At 38.4% G+C, this 17,986-nt stretch overlaps 1 protein-coding gene across 1 annotated transcript in view; it reads right to left on the bottom strand.

The window, feature by feature from the left end:
* The window catches only part of GRID1 (glutamate ionotropic receptor delta type subunit 1), a 480,002-nt gene that overhangs the window by 202,825 nt on the left and 259,191 nt on the right, over positions 1–17,986 (bottom strand). Inside the window, exon 4 of the mRNA XM_059477042.1 lies at positions 10,500–10,705. Coding sequence (XP_059333025.1) covers positions 10,500–10,705 — 206 coding nt within the window. The remainder of the gene's footprint in view (positions 1–10,499; positions 10,706–17,986) is intronic.

The following is a 17,986-nucleotide window of genomic DNA, read 5'->3' as shown; positions in this document are numbered from 1 at the left end:
ATATCAAGACCAATCACTCAAGGTGCTTTCCTAAAGAGTGTCCTTGGAACCCAGTTGCTATTTGCACACACATTAATAAAGTGCAAAGCTTTAAATCTGATTGCTTCAAGTTAAGTGGATGGGTCAGTGCCAAACAAATTGATCTCTTTCAGAGTGCATGGTCTGTAGCAAACTATATCTCCATAACAATGAAAGGACTCCATTCAATATATAAAATAGACTTTTAAAGTTACCTGAGCACCCCTTTAAATGCTCTTTAGCACGGTATGTGCAAGCTGCATTATTTACCTGAAGCTAAAGCAAACACACACTATTTAAAGAGAGTTTTAATATTTGACACAGCATGTAGGGGTTAAAGGCCACATGAGTGAAAAAAGGATCCCTGGACTGACAGGACAATCAGTTCTCTCAAATGAAACAACCAGGGGTCAATGGTGGCAAAGACATACCTGGCAGTATCAAATGAAAGGATGACCTTTTGGGCAAGTTCTTGGTTTGACATTTAGAACTTCAATCCCTGTTTCAGACGAACTCAGTAAATTGCCTACTTTCTCTGTAACCCCATGCCCCAGCTGGCAAAAAAGGGACTAATGACCCTCTACCTCCACATTTAATGTTCCGTAACAATAATCATTGGGTACCTGTCTCAACAGAAAGAGATCAACCTTGGAAATTGATCTTTGAATAAAAGCTATGAAAACATATCTTAACAAAACCCCGAACAAGCAGTGAACAAAAACAATGGTGAAAACAGCAAATGTCTGTACAGAAACCTGATTATACTTTTTTTCTCTGAAAATTTCAGCAAGAAGACTTATTCAGTTTAAAGGTATTACTAAAAATGAAAACTATCAGAAATTATCCTTAGGACACAAAGTCCTTCCCCACAAAGGATACTGTCAGAGCTGCTTTTATTCCCTTAGCCCTCACACTGGAAAGGAAATGCTCCAAGACCTGAAAAACTCTCTTCTCTCTCAGAAAATTTTACACACAGCAGAAAAACCAGCAACAAAAACATGTCATTTCTACTGTCTACCAATGTACAGCTTTGATTGGAGGACAACACACAGAGCAGCTACACATTGGATAAGAGCTGCAAAGACAAACAGAGCCCACTCCTAATTTGTCACCCTGGGGCTCACAGCGACCATCCAAACAGGTGATATAAACCCCAGCCCACACCAAGTGCTCCCACTGCCAGCCTGTCCCTTCCTTCCACATGCCCAAAGCAGCCTTTGGAACCCTTGAAGACATCTTCCACGTGGCTGCCCTCAGAACAATTAGATCTCACCACAGACCTTTAAGTAGTTTCTTCTTGCCCTGTTTCTCTCCCCTGAGATCAGAAAGTGTTTCAGACCTGTCCGTTCTCACTCTCTTCAGTCCCTTTACCTATCACCCCATTCCTTCTCTCCCTTGCACCTGCACACCCTCTAACACAGGGTTCACTTGACTGAAACTGTTCCTACTGACATTCACTTTTTTAAGCACACTCTAAAATTGTTACTGTCTCCTGCTGGACTTGCCACATGCTTTTAATAGAGCTGATGGCATTTCTTCTTGATAAACCTCCTCTTCCCAGCACCTCTCTACTGGTTTTCCTCTCATGACACTCCAGCAGTCTCTCCAGGGAATACTTTTTGTTAAATTCTCCAATTTCCCAAGGAGGGTCCTACACCCATTCACTCTTGTAATCTTCTTTCTCTACATTAACTCCATCCAGCAAGCAAACTAGCAAAAATATCCCTTATCATTCATATGCTGATGAATCTTTATCTACTTCTCTGTGAGACATTTTCCCATATTCTGGTCAGTCTAAACTGACTGCTTTCAGGATATCCCTACATGCTTCATGGGGATAAGGAGATTTCTCAACACTCTCCCTTCAAAAGGCAAAGAAAATCCTTTTTTTCAGTCAAAATGGAGAGCCAGAATATCAGACCTGCCAATTTGGAGTACAACACAAGTGTCATCTTTGACTCTTACTTTTCATCCAGGATAAACCCAAAATCTCAGAGATTCTCTAGACATAATCTTTCTAATAAACAGGTTTTTTAACCCATCTGTAATGCAGAAATTCCTTTCCCAGCTCTGATGATATTACATATTGATTACTTCCAAGTTCATCTTTCTGACCTTAAGAATCACAAGCTCCTCTCATATCTCAGTGAAACTTCTGCTGCAAAGAGGATCTCTAACTCCTTTCTTTGATCATTTCACCCAACTCTTCATATTGCTTCTACAGCTCCCATGTTACCTGTCACATCAAAGATATGCTAACAATCTTCACTTCCAATACCACACACTTTTTATTTCAATCTTTCACGTTATCTCTAACTCATCATGAAGATTCTGGCCTTAGTGTCAACGTCCTTCACCTACCCCTATTTATAGAAGCATTTCCACAAGGATTTTAAAATCCTTTGTTTGGTATAGTTCAGTTTAATTTCTTCTGTTTTCTAATTTCTAAGATCATGAAATGAGTACACCATCTGTGTCCCATAACAACATTCAATCCCTTTTATTCCACAGATATCTTTATCTGTCATTTTTTGAACACTGCAAATTCTTTAAGGACACAAATTCATACAGCACTCCGCAAAACAACATCCCAGTTCATAACAAGCCACTCAAGTACAGAAAGCACAAGCAGACCAGTTATAATAGCACCAGGAAAAATAATTATTAGCATAGGACTTCACTCTCTTTCCAACACAGCTCTTGAACCCTTGCTAGTTTTGCGGCATTTGCCACCCTCCAAGGTCCGCAGGTAAATGAAGTTACACCTGGCACTTGGAGCTGGCGACACTCCACGCTGTTCCTCTGACACAGAACACTCCTTGCCTCAGGAAAAGGCAATCTCCTTACAAGTTACCACTCTGTCTCAAGTTATAACCTTTATTTAATCAGATCTATCTGCTTGTCCTTGATGAACAAGGCTCCCAAACATTTCTCCCATTGCATTTGCAGAGTGCTCCCTCGACCCTCTGTTTTGGATTTTCCAGGAATCCTTTGAAGTGTGAAGGAACAGAAACACTCAGAGTTGTTTCCTACACAGGGGGCAGAGCCCCAAAAAGGCTCATCCTCACACCTACACTGGGTGCACAGAGCTGGAAGAGGAACACAGCACCAGTCCTAGGATGCCTTCCTTGGGATTAATCTTAAACCCACGTAAATCTCACCTGAGCTCTTCTCTCCTACAGAGCACTAAACTGTGTGCTGCCAGCAATTAGTAAAGGCTTACATTGATTTTTTAATTAGTTTGAAACTAAAAATAAGTCTTGGGTAAATATAATTTTATTTCACGGGCTAAAAGCCGCTAAAAACCTCCTGTGACGAGATGCCAAGCAGGTGTAAATTATTATCAGCAATTATTACTCATCCCTTCCAAGGATAATGGCCTTCTTCTGTGACCTCTGGGACAGCAAACAAAATGGATCAGTGATTTTCTCAATCCAGAACAACAGGTCTAGAAGTGCATTTTAGGGGTGAGATGATTGTGCTGAGTCCTGTACTCCCAAGTCAGTCCCTGTGCTTAGAAACTTGGAAAAAGCCAACCTGTACCTGTGATGTGTACACACTGGTGTTGTAAGTTCAAAAATTTAATATTGAATAATTACAGTATGTATATTCTAATCCCAGAACAGTCAGCTAAACAATTCACTAAATTTATATGAAAAAGTAAAGCTGGAAGATGGCAAATAGCTTTTTTATGGCCATTACTTTTGTGATTTTTGTTAGGCAAACATATTTTTCTCATGTACCTGTGCTGCTTTTCTGCCAGAGCCTTACAATAGGCAAACACTGGTATAATGATGAATTGCAACTGCAGGAGCCTATTTTAAAATTAATCATCCATAATTAATTAGTAATATCTCCTTTCTGGTAAATTATACCTAAATTGCAGAAAATTATCCTTGCTGAGAATGATAAAGTCATCTACAGCTTTGCAGAATTTCAGAGAAACATTTTGCATATATTTATGTATTATAATGACCACAGATATGTCAGAGTATTTAATTCCACTTTGCCACTATACTAAAAACACAAATGCACAGGAACTTTATCTTTAAATTGCACAGTATTCAAGGGGTCACGCAAACAACCTGAAGTGAAATAATTTGGAAAACAGATCCATGAAGGAGTAGGTGGAGAGAGGGTTAGTTTTTGATAGCCTTGTTATTTTAGTGCCCACTAGATTTGTCCTGTCCCATCTCTTGCAAAAGCCAGCACTGAGTGGTTTAAAGGCAGTCCTAAATAAAGTGGATTGTCTGTCCCAGTACAACACATGTCTGTTTCCAAACCATTAATAGATCCTGTTCCTTCCAAAAACCCCAAAAATAAATGCAGCCTCTCCTGACAGATAGAATCTTCCCTATTTTAAGGTTAAATCTCTTCACAGTTCTACATCAGCAAATGAAAAATAACAAAAAATGTTGAAAAAATTGGTATGTTAAAAAAATTAATGAAGCTCACAACACAAATGAATGTTAATGCAAGATTTTTAAACAATATTTTCAGCTAGATGTTTGGCACAGTTTCCTTTAGACTTGATATCTTTATGTGTGGACAGCAGCAAAATTTTGCAATGACTCATGTTTTAGCAGCTGAACACCTGCAATGAAATGAGGACCCAAAAGTGCACTGAGGATGAAGCATTTGGAGCAGGAGGAAAGCCTGGTTCCTGTACATACAGATTTAATGGCATTTAAAAATGCATGATCCTCTACGTATATGCACCCAGTCATCAGATTCAGAACATGAGCAGTGAAATCAGGTTCTTTCACACCAGACATCATTGCTGACACTGAGAGATTTGGTAAAACTGCCAGTAAAGCAGTATTTAGACTCAAAAGGCATTGTGCACCTCCGGCCAGTACATCCAATTTCCTTTTTTTTTTTTTTTTTTGCTCAATTGACCCATAAAGCCTCACAAAACTGCTATCAGCTATTGCTAGATATACAAAACTGAACGCAAGCCTCCTGCCTCTCAAAATTTCAACATTCAGGTTCCAAATCTCAACATTTTAGTGGAGTAAAACAGAAAAAAATTATTGTCACTTCTACCTGCAGTAGTAAAAGGAATTCCATTTAAATGAATCTGTGTAAGCAATTCATAAAATCATTTGTTCAACAATTTTCCCCCCCTCTTCACAGTGTCTACAAATCCATGTAATTGAGTGTTCCAAACACATTTGATTGGGATCCCTGTGAGAATAACCCCATCCCTTGGATTAGTCATTGTGAAGAAAAATGTAGGAGGGTTTGTGTTTTGGGAGGTTTTTGGCCCAGTGGAAAGAAACTTGCTTCAAAGCCAATTTATCCCAGAATGGGAGGGCTTTGTTTACACTTAAGTTTTCGCAATTCAATGAAGTTTGCTTGGGCTTTAATTATAATTATTATTCTCTTTAAGCACAAAGAGTCTTAGCATATTGAAAATGTCAACAATAGCAGACAAGATTTTAGCTCTAAGGAGGAAATAGAATACCAGAGGAGGATTTAGAAGAAATAAGGCGGGTATAATTTAACTTGAACTATTGAAAGAAGAATGGATTATTTCTACAGTTCTGTTAGCAGCACTCACAAATCACTAGCAGCTTTTAAACATGGAAATTGCCTTCTAAAATCAGAAGAGGCATATTATTTTTTTCCCCAAATTATACAATAATATTTTGAGATGTTTGTATACTGCATATAAAACAGAGATATGGACTAATATGCTGTATGTTTGTAACATAAAGAGAAAGAGAGAGAGATGAAGTGCTAAGTGCCAGAAAATTATTATTGAACTTTTTTCCTGTTAAATCCTGAGAAGTGAATGTCCCTGGAAAACTATTTCATACAATTGCTTGTGGGTGCAAATTGTTCCAGATGCCATAAATACTTCCTTCAGCTCCAGTCAAGTAATAGCATGTCACCAACTGCAGAAGGGAAGAGAAGGCTGGAGCATGGTTCTCTAACAGGTGCCAACTGAGAGTGCTCTGAGAGGAAGGAGCTCAGCATCTTCAGTGGTCAGGATGGAAGAAAGGCCACAAATCACTGTGAAATGACCCCAAAAGCCCAAACCAAAAGCAGGATATCTATAAAGAATCACTCAGAACACTTAGCAGGAACTAGGGTGAAAGGGAAACAGTGAAGGCTTTGCTTTCCAATGAGGACACTGTGAGGTGATTATATAAACAGGGCAGAGATAAATTACAGCTGTTTAACACAGTGTTATACTGGAAATTTTTAGCTTCAGCTCAAATTGGAATTGCTGTGATTCACATAGCCCTGCCACATTGATAAAGCAGTTTTGTATTAATTTTTAAAGGAATTAATCTGCTCTCTTTTATTATAGTCTTCTTTTTTTAAGCTTGCTTACTATCCTAAGCATGCAGAGAGTTCTGCTTTAGGCTGCTGTGCTGCAGGGATATGCATACAACCTTCCTGCAGTCAGCTCACCAGCTTACAGCCAATGCAGGCTCACAAGGAACTACAGCACCTTCAGAGATCCACCTCAACAAAAACATTTTTCACTTCAGTGAAGCTGCCAAAAATACAAGTAACGCTGAGTTAAAGGTTTTGTAAAGCTGATAATGCCTTCTATATTCAAGTCAATAACTACATGCAACTGGGTTACAGCCTCCATTTCACCGGTGTTCAAAAGCAAAGTTTGTATATAAATACTGCAAAGAAGGAAGAGTCAAGTCTATGGAGCAATTGATATCACCTATATTTATAAAGGCAAATCCTATTAAAATACATATCCGAAATAAACCATGGGTTCTTGAAGAATTAAGAAACCAAACCCTCCACAAAGTCAGGAACTGCTCACCTGCCACCGGAAACTTGAGAAGTGCTGAACTACAAGATCCTTTCCTCCTCTTCAGATAGGTTGTATATAAAAAGTACAAAGTCTAAACTTATTCACACAACACATGTTTCCTGGCAGAAGGGCTCCTGGGTCACCCAGAACATCCTGCACACCAGTTCAGGACAAACTGCTAGCCTGATTTACCAGTGTTTTACCTAGAGAACTCCTGAATGCCCTGCAGGACGGTGCCTCCCTGAACTCCCCTGCCCAGCACTCCCATTGTCCGACTGACCTCCCTGTTAGAAAGCATTCCCTCTTTAGCTTTGGGTCATTGCTTCCTGTTAGACATGCCATGATCACCTGTAATAATTCCTCCTCCTCCTCTGCTCATGTTTCCTCTCCAATGCCTGGCAGCTCCATTCCCCCAGGCAGACTGTACATAGCGTGTTCCTGAGGCCTCTCCTCAGAGCTCGTGCTCTCCCATCCTTTCATCATTTTTGTCACCTCTATGAACTTCTTTCCATTTATTCATTTCACTCTACAGCCCTAATGATAAAAGCAATCCATACAAATAATACCTCTACTTGCAATTGGAAAAAACACATCCATTGCTAAGTGATAGAAGCAGGTGAATCCTCACTGTCTCAAGGAAGGGGCCTTTAGAGTCTCAGATTCCTATGTCTGGGCCAAAGAAACTAACAGAAAAAGTAAAAGTTCTAAATCTTCCCATTTCTGAATTATTAGCTTTTCTTATCGCCTTGCAAGAGGATCACATATTTTTCAAAATACAAAATTGTTTTCCCGGCACACATACACTTGTAAAGACTGAGACAAATATATCTGGGATTTCTACAGGTGGAGAAAGGAACATTTTTCTCAACTGTTTAAGGAGAGACACTTAAGATTAGGTTTGCTTCAATCCCTAAATGCCCTTTTAATGCACAGCCTAAGATAGTTAACATTTTATAAATGCATTTACCATCCCTGTTCTGAATAAAGGCTGATTCCAGGTTTATAGCAATATCATTGAAAGTACTTTTTTCCTTCTCCTCTCCATTCTTACCATCAAAGCAGTTTCATAACAAAACACTAAATCTTGAAAACTTAGGAAAGGTCAATAATTTCTACTGCAGTAACTTTGGCACATGAGAGAACCAGGCACTGAGATGTTAAGACAGTTCAATGAGAACCATGTCTACACAAAAATTAGAGAAATTGAATTCTTCCACAATTCAAAAGTTTTCCACACGTGAGATGGCAAAGTCCCCTAACTTTGTACATCCAGAATCAAATGAGATCTCTCTGGCCCACAAAAGTGATTATGAGACTGAAACCCAGACCTGTATTTTTAGGAAGAAAAAATCAATTGCAGTATCAAACAAGGCAAAATAGACCTTGTATCAGCTTCCAATAGCTGGTATCTATGACTTCAGCTAAGAAAAATCTGTTAAATCTGTGTATTTCAGGTTTCAAAATCCAAACACTGTTCTTATTTTTGCTTTGCATTTCACCAGAGGGTTGGTGTTCAGCACCTGGTTTTCATGAGGATATGCTATTAGCCAACACATTTTAACAAATCTGGTTGAAATTTGTCAGATAGTTTTCCCTACCACAAAATATCAGCTCAGCAAAACTGAAAATCTTAATAAGAAACCTCTTTTTCACATGAAATTTTCCATTTCCAAATTTAAAACCTCTTTGTTCTTCAACTTCTTTTTCTAACTGGAGTTAAAAAAAAGGGAAAACAAATATGTGCAAAATCAAAAAATAATATCCTTATATTTTCTTCCAGCATTGTTACTTAGATTTTTTTCAGAGGGCTTTTATTTCCCCAGAAACTGAAAAAAAAATCTCAAACAATTTCCAAGGTGTAGAGTGAGATTGATAACAACAACAGTAAGTATAGAGCAGTATGGTACCTATAGTAAAAAATACCAACTGTGGAACTGAGTAAAGCCATCAAAGGAACTTACTGCCACACACTGTGAGCGATGCATTTCAGTAAATTACATAAAAATGTGTATTTCATTTAAGCTGCAGGTTGTTATTCTAGACTCCCTGAAAATGTGCTGTAGATAATTAGTTGCACTTATTGACTGAGATACTGAAGAACAGCAGTCACTGTAACTCTCCACAAAATATAAGTTCAGTCTGGGAAGGATTCTCCCCTACTCTGCACCTTGTATCTTCAAGCCTTTGGAGAATTCCTTTCTAAGATTTAAATTTTCTCTTCAAAAGCTTTTCTGAATTAATCAAGATTCAATATAGGAAGATCGCCAAATAAATTACTTTTCATTTCTGCCCACTGTTAAACTCCTGCAGGGAGCTGGAAATATGTCAGGGTCATTAGTCTTAATGCCTATAATGCACAGTGCTTTAAGGTGAAGTGAGCAGTAAAAGAGTTTAATACAGTTTAGTACAGGTCCCTACCCTGGAGAAACCGCAGGGCACTCCCCTGGCTCACCCAACAACCCCAGAGCCCTGTGTGTCCAAGGGGGACACAACTTCCACCCAGCTGGGGTCTGGATAAAACATTTCCCTTTAACCTGCTTTGGATGGTCTGTTAGGAGTCCCTGGCAATGTGCATTTCTGCTGGAGCTCTCCTATGGAAACAGCTGACCGAGCTGTGGACAGCTGCACACACTTGGAGAGCACATAACTCCCTCATTCTTCTACTGGAAATGCCTGTGTGTGCACAAACCTGAGGAGAATTTATCCCTCTGCTTAGTCTTTTCCAAATTACCTTTTTGCCTCAGTTATTTAAGGTAAAATTTACCTTGTTATTTAAAAAAATCACTAATGAACACAAATGTGGATAATTTACTAAGGCTAAGGCTGTTATGGTAAAAAAAAAAAAAAACCCTAATGAGCTAATTTGAGTTGATTTTTTTTAATTTAACAGGCTTTGATGGAGCAAAACTGATAATTGGAAACACATCCATCCACATTTTAATTTCTTGGTTCAGTCATATCCCTGGTTAGTTAAAAAAAATTCAAGCCCCTACTTTATTGCCAAAATCTTAGCTAATGAATATACAAACTTAGAAACTGAGGCTCAAATTCTCATTCTCAACTCTGACACAGAAAGCACTGTAAAATAATTCATTATTTAATATTAAGAAAGCTGGATAAAACTAATTAATGACAAAACTTAGCCCACAGCACATTAATTAAAAGTTTGCCCAACAGCTACCTCCCTGTCCTAATTAGCATCACTGATTTCAAGAAAGCACTAAGAAAAGAAGACAAACATATAATTCCAACTTTATATTTCATAAAAAATCTCTTTGATTCAACTTGCAACCATCAGTAATGTGCCCCTTTAATACAAATTTGGAGACTTCCACAGCAAAGACAGCTCTCTCAGGCACATTGTGTTTCATTTCTAATAGATTATTGCAGATTTTTGGGTCACTCATTAACAGTGGTTGAAATCCAGGGCAAAAGTATTGATACAGAAGACAACCAGACAAAAATGATTGCCTCCTAGAGAGCTGTGTATTTTATTATATAATATCTGGCCCATGTTGCCCCATTTGCATTAACCACAAAGCAAGAATTCCATGGAGCATGTGACATTTCAATTCCCTGGCACTAGAGTCTGACGATCTTATTTGACATTAAACAACCAACACTGTCAAAAGGGCAAAACACGGGTGATAATCATGTTTTTGAAATGTTGATGATAAAAAAGCTGTGCACTGACCTCATTAATGAAAGTCTGGGCTCCCCGTGGGCTCAGGAGGAGGATGGCCCTGCGCAAGGTGTCCCGGTAGCGGTTCAGCTCCTCCGTTTTCATGGTGGTGAAAAGGTTGGAAAACACTCTGCTGATGTTCCTGTCCACTTTTTGTAATGATACATCAAGTCCCAGCCTGGAGGCCTGGTCCAGAAATCCCTGCAGTCCCCGTATATCTGCAACACAGAAGGAAGAAGGAAAAAAAAGTAATTAATTAATTAAAAAGATAATATAAAAAGCCACTTGCATGAACCTCCTCCAGTTAGGCAAACAGCACTAATTAGGTGGAAAAGACTTTTTTTTCATTTTTTTTTCCTGCAGTGCTCTCTGAAGAAGAGTATTCCACACAGCCATTTTCATAGTGAGTGCCAACAGGGAAACTCCATCAGTTGCCTTCCCCTGAGGTCTGAAAACAACTCTTAGCCGGCTCATGCATTTGGGTGGCTCTGCAAGCCTCCCCTGAGGCTCAAGGCTATGGGGTTTAACACTGAACAAACAAAGTCCCACCCCAACAGCATCACAGGTCAAATGCAGAAATTTGGGGGCAGATAAATAAGCAGAGGATAAATGACTCATACCTAAACTTCTCACTTTCTATAACCTCACACAGTTGCCTTCCCAAGGAACAAATACAAGATCCAGAACATACAGAGCCTTCCTTTTGACTTCCCCTTTTTTCCCCTGTCCTGGAAATAACTTGCCTAATCACAGATTTTCCATTTATCCATAAACTCATAAAAGAAGACACAAAGCCCCAGGGTAATGACAATATATTTTAATGTTTAAGAACAAAACAAAGTGGTTCAAAGAAGATAAATCATGAAAAGAAGACCCTTCAAAACATGTTCCTAGGAACTCTGTGCCTCAACTTCAGGATGATTTGAAAAAATATATTTTCCTTAACCACATTTTTGGCCATTAACATGAAGGAATACATTTCATATGTTCATGCTGAAATCTGTTTGCTCAAACTGTGTTCAATCTTCATTTATACTCTCAGCATTTGTCTCTAATAAATGTCTGAGGTTTTATTTTGTAGAAATTTGGAACAAGAAAAAATCAAAGCTTATATTGAACCAGGTTGCTCTCAAAATTAACAATGGCTCAATCACAGCTATACCATGTCCTTAGAAATCCTTAATTTTATGGGAAAAACATCTAACTTGTCATGAATAACAAAGTATTGAAGCCTCTCACGTTCATTTGTCACACTTTTGTCATTAAATTTCACCTCATGGGTGAAGCCAAATGGAGGAAGTTAGAGCAGGTTTACTGGTCCCATAGTGAAACCTTCTCTTCAGAAAATGTCACTGTAACTAACAATCCCTCCAAACGAAACTGTACCAGCTGGTGGATAGTTTGAGGGGTTTTTAAGTCCTGAAGTAACCAGGTTGTGACAGTGCTCAGGTCAGAGGATGGAGCCCAGTGCAGCTGAAGGCAGGAGCACTCCCTGCTGCCACACCTGAGAGGGCTCTCAGACCACCCCTGAACATGGTCTTTCATGGCCACAGAATACACAGGTGAAGCCCTTGTCATCCTCCTTATAAAATGACGTATGAAACCCAACATAAGTAACATCTTGTGAGGATACACCAGTTTAGCTCATGTGCAAGTGCAATGTATTAGGGCCAACTACCAAATGTCACATCAAAAACAAAAACAAGCTGCCCTGAGTAGCTTCACACCTCTATCCAAACATGAAAATGCTTGTTCATGCGATTAATTTGGCTTCAAAAATCAGCTGAATTACAGAGAAACATCAGAAATAGTAGAAACAAAACTTGGGTTGTGCCAACAACAGCAGTCTCTGTACTGAGTTTTTAATTTTGGGTTTTTTTGACATGATCATGCAGCCAGCCAGGCACACCATCAGGAAAGGTGCACTCATGAGGGCTGTGCTGACCTTCTGCTGCTCAACTCAGGCAAGTCTAGAGCAGCTTTGTCCCACTGTCACAAACCTTAGACTTGCTCACCATCCTAAATCCCCAGTCAGGGGGAAAGGAAGGTGTTTATTGGTATGCAGGCATTCTGGAAAGCAAGCGAGGACTTCAGCACGTGTATAACTGCTAAATATTGCAGATGTGCTAAAATAATGACAGTGACAAACAACTATAATTTACTGGTTAAAGCATTTCACAAAAGTTGTCAAAGTCAGTTTGGATTTTGTGAATTTACATTCATTGGACAGCATTCATTACTATACCTGTGCAAACTTTGTGGATATGTGTGACATAAAACACAAAGATTTTTCTTTCAATGATGTTCAGTCCTTCAAAATTACTGCAGTGCTTAACAAGCAGCAAGAAAATCCCCTTTCTCATGGTTTAGTAACCACTTGTCTTTCTGTGCAAGCCTCCAAAGAAAAGCTGTTTACAGAAGATTAACTGTGCTGATATTGCTCTGGGGGGGTTTTGCCTCATGTTTTCAGCTGACCTGGTGAACTGCTGGTTAGAAATGTTCTTGAAGACAAGTGCAAAATACTTGATGCACTTGATCAGACTATCTGGACTTGGAAGGGCATTGTATATTCCCTTTCAAACCCTTCCCCCAAGGAAAATGGACTATTTTCCAGTTTGAGAAATGGAAAGGATTCTGTTTTTCCAGCTAGGTGAGAAAGCAAAATCTGAGATGGATGAGATTGTCCAAGCTCAACTGTGCAAGCACAATCTGTGAGTTTTTCACAGATAGAAGTGAATGTGAATTTATTCAGTGTTGGCAATTAGAAAGAACTGTGTGATGATACCTTCCTGAATGCAGACATGCCTGCTCCTACTTGACACAAGGAAAAAGAAGAAGGCTTGGTGGGAATTCAAAGGTGGAAGTGAGAACTGAAGAGAATTGTTTGAAGAGGTGAATAACAACTTTAGGTGCCTACATAATGGAATCTTTTTTCTCAAATAATTACTCACAACAATTACCAAGAGGGCAATCATTTCTTAAAATGTATCAGTACACAAATACACAAACACATGCCCATATGCAGGAGCATCTGTTTATAAGACATAATAAATTAGGCTCAGTCTTATTTTATCTGACATCACACAAGGAAGTGAGTGCCCTCATTTTTTCTCATCCATTTAGAAGATCACAAGTCCATGCAACACTAAAGAAAAACTGAGCTTTGCTCCACAGCAGCTGAAATTGAAATATTCACAGGTACAGTTATGAATTTCTTTCTACTTCTCATAATCTAGGACTGCTAACCCTTCATTTTCTTCAACACTAAAAGGAGTTTGATACAGTTCACATAGAATTTCATGAAAATAAAGGGTTCTATAAATGGTGTTGTCCGTTAAAATACAATTGTTTCCTGCCTCTTGTAGTCTTAACAGAGATTTTTATTAAAATACAATTAAAATACAATTGTTTCCTGCCTCTTGTAGTCTTAACAGAGATTTTTATTAAAAACTTTGGATTCTAATATTAGAGAGCTGTTAAGGACCACTGCTAATGAAATAATCCTTGTGCCCATTTCATTTCACACTTTGTAGGCCAAGTATAGCAACCCAAATTCTCACTTCAGTCTAGAACAGGACAGACCAGTTTGATGTGGGTACACAACCTACAGCTATCTCTGCCTTCAGTCTTACAATTACTTGCTTCTCTCAGGTTGTAGCCTACACTTGGCCTTTGAAATCACATAATCCTACTTTATTTTCTAATTGCCCTTCTGATTTTAGCATGCTCAGCATCAGGACTTTCAGAGGCAATATTTGAACATTTCCTGTTAGATAACATCAGTTGCTCAAAGAGGATGAAACACTTTAGAAGAAAAACTGCGCTAGAGAAAATACACTTCTTCTAAAAGAGATCCATGACACCACACAATAACTGCGTAAGTTCACAACAATCTAGTGTCAACCACAACCATGGAATCAGCAGGCCTGGAACTGGAACTAGAAAAAAGTGAGACAAGTTTAAAAAAAAGGTGAATTTCTTATGAACTTTGTGCCTCTTCTGTTACATCTGACTAGAGAGAGAATAGAATCTGTGTCTGAGAGCCTTCATCCTTATGCTGACAGATAAACCACATGTGCAGCTCTGACAACAGGAGGACAGGACAATTTTAGGGATAACCATTACAAAGAGGGAAGGAAAGCCTTGATACACTGCTAAGATATGAATTCTGTCACTGTGACAAGAAAACTAATGCTTGCCATAAATAAAGGGTTTTACTGTGCTATAAGGAATAATGGAATATATAATTTCCTGCTGGAGGTTAGGTTGGGTACTGTGCTGGCTGATTGGAACACAAACATAAAAGAATAGCACTAAATGTGGCATTACATACCCATAAAGCTCATTGTCACCTACAAAGCACTTCATTTTTATTACATTATTTATAATCTTTTTTATACAAAAAAGTTCCTAGAGTTTACTGTAGCATTCATCTTTCATGAATTTACAGGATCTGATTCTTAGCCTTGACAAAGGAGCTTGAAGCTATTATTTCTGTGTGAAACAGCTGTGTGGCTGGGCACAGCTGGCCTTTTAGGATGGCTCATTGCAGAAAAGAATTTCCAGGAGGTAAAGAGCACTATATCGTCTTTTCAACACCAGTTCCTAACCCCACTTGACAGAAACAGAGGCAGCACATGGCCAGGAAACATTTTACTTTGGGTGGAAAACAGCTGGAAGCAAACTGAAGTCCCAAGCTGGAGCTGAAGGCACAGCTGAAGAAGCAGCAGGATATAATTTCACACCCTGTCATCCTCATCCAAGCAGATTCTGGGAGGAATAAATGTCGTCACCGAGTTCTGTTTTCAAATAACCTACGCAAATCCCTTCACTGGTACATTTGTAAAAGGGAAAAATAAATAAGTGTGAAAAACAATGAGATCAGGCAGGAGATGGTGAGGTTTGGAGTTTTCTCATTTGCAGATTGCAGGCTCTACACTTCACACTTTTTTTCCCAGTGTCAGTTTTATTTGAGTGTTGTTTTGATGATTTTTAAAGCAGTGAGAAGAGTATCAGAGAGGCTTGGATAGTTTCATTACTTTAGCATTTATACACTTGCAAAAATAAGTTAACCTTTTCCAAGAACTGAGGATGGGTATTCAAGGCATTGTTCTTTATACTTAAATTCCAAGCGAGAAGAAAAATCAAGTTTCTTCTCTCATTCAAAGATATACTTTATCGTCATTTTGATTCTCTTCAAATTGGACAATTATTTCATTTCTTGGCACAGAATAAAACACACATCTCCAGGATTCATTGATTTGAAAGATAACACATAAGCACTCGAAACATGTTTCCAAAACCACTTCAGTTTCGTGGGTTTCATTCTTTTTATTTTACATTGGCTGTTCTCCCTAATTCTCACAGCTGCCAATTGTTTGCATTGCAAAAATAAGGGATAATATGCCTGGTGTTAGAAACAGAGACACATATCCTGATGATTAGTCTCCTGCTGCATTGTCAGCTTTCTGAATAAATTATTTTCAATACCATCTTTGTGTCCTTGCTGCAGATAATAACCCACTTGAAAGATTCGAACATATTCTAGAATTTTAGAAAACTGAAAGTGGACATACTTCAGAAGTAGCTCTTATTATTCAGTCAATAAATAACAACTTTTTTTCCTCCAAATGCTAGAAAGACAACTATAAATGTTTCTGAAAGGCAATTATTTTGTCCAAATCATCTAGAAGAATCAGATTTTGAACAGACACTGAAACTTTCAATCTAAAATACTCAGAGAATGATTTTACCTGCTCAAATAGAGTGATGGGACCAGAAAGTATAACATAGTCTGTTACAATGGATATGACTGCATTAATATTAGAACATAAATACTTATTCGAGCCAAGTAAAAATGTGAAATGATATTAATAAAATATATTTTCTACTTTTTTTCTCTGCTCTTACAGTGTCTCCCCAAGCTTGTATTTCTCACTTCACCTTCATCATTTCCTCGGGTGTCTTTGCCTGCCATATTCCCACAATCAGTGCTAGTATAATTTTTTTCAACAAACATTCAAACTCACATTTTCAAACTGTGTCTAATTTAGTTACCTCACTCCTAATTAGGTTTTAGTTCAAGAACTTTCTACTAAAAAAAATTCTTCGCTTCTCGCATGCTTTTAGATATGCCAGAGTTCACAGTAACACCTCTGCAATTATATCCCAATTTGCTTGCCTTTTTTTTTTAATAAAGAAATGAAGTCAGTAACAAAGTAGTCATTATTATAGCAAGTAGAGAGAATATCAAGTAAAATAAATCCATTAATTAAATTGGATACTTTTTACTATTCAGCTTAGCTAAGAAAAGTTGGACCAAATGAGACCAGACAGGAAGTTCTGCTGCAATCTGTGACCTGCCTCTGATTCACAGAGGGTCAACCAGGAGAAACTGTGGGTGCTTCCCTTGAATATTGTCCCAATAATCCAGTTTGCAGTGCAAGGAATTCCTCAGGTAGGTGTGGTTTCTCTGTATTTCTATGCACTAATGATCCATGAAACCTTACAAAGCTTTCTCCTTTACACAACAGCTCAGCTTCCTTTAAGCTTCCAAATCAGTTGACAACCAGCATAAAAACTTGGGAATTTTCAGAATTCCACTGGATCTCCCATTTCCTAATTTTACCTTTTTCTCCTGGACAGTCCTACTATCAGGGATCAAGCACAAAGCAACATTGCCTGACCAAACAAGCCTAGCAGCTGCATAGTCCCTTCTCAAAGACATGAGAGAAAAGCAAAAAATGAGACATTTCAGGGGAAAAAAAAAAAAAAGCAGATGGCTATCAGAAATTTAAACTTTGAAAAATGCATAGAATATTGATTCACCATTTAAGTTGGGATCACAGACTGACCTTTGACCATCTGTCCACAGAAACAAAGTCCTACCATGTGTGTTTCAATCCAAGCATCAGGGTTAACCAGATGCAAACTTCTACTCTGAACTCCTTGTAACACCAAAGGTTGAAGTTTCTATTATGGCTGCGGAAATTTTCCATACTGCCCACATCAATATTATTTTCAGACTTGCAAAGATAAAAACTACTTTGAATAGAGTCAAATCACAGGTTATTTTCACTCCCAAACAGATGGAAAAGGGACAGAATGCACCATGAAGCCAGATGCATTGCATGCGTAAATAGATGCTTTCAGACTCATCATAAAAGGTTAAAAATATTTAAGTTACTGTGCACAACTGGTGTTTCACACCTGAAACAGCTGATCCAATGTGAAGGTAACTACTGGAGCTTCTCAGGAGGCCCAGAAGCACAAAAGCCTTTTAAAGGCTACAACAGCCCTTTCACATTTAGCATGAAAGGTCAGCTACGGGTCTCTCCTGCTGGATTTTAACACTTAGCATTCAAAAGCACAAGGGAAAGCACCTCAGGAAATTCATTACTGTTGGAAAAAATGTGGACATATGCTACAACTGATGTAAAAAGGGAATTCACTGAAGAACCAGCATTTCTATTCAAATCATCCACTTGATTCTTCCAAGT

Source organism: Ammospiza nelsoni, chromosome 8 (assembly GCF_027579445.1).
Source record: "Ammospiza nelsoni isolate bAmmNel1 chromosome 8, bAmmNel1.pri, whole genome shotgun sequence".
Lineage (NCBI taxonomy): Eukaryota > Metazoa > Chordata > Aves > Passeriformes > Passerellidae > Ammospiza > Ammospiza nelsoni.
Note: the sequence above shows the minus strand (reverse complement) of the source record. Positions and strands in the feature narration are given on the sequence as shown.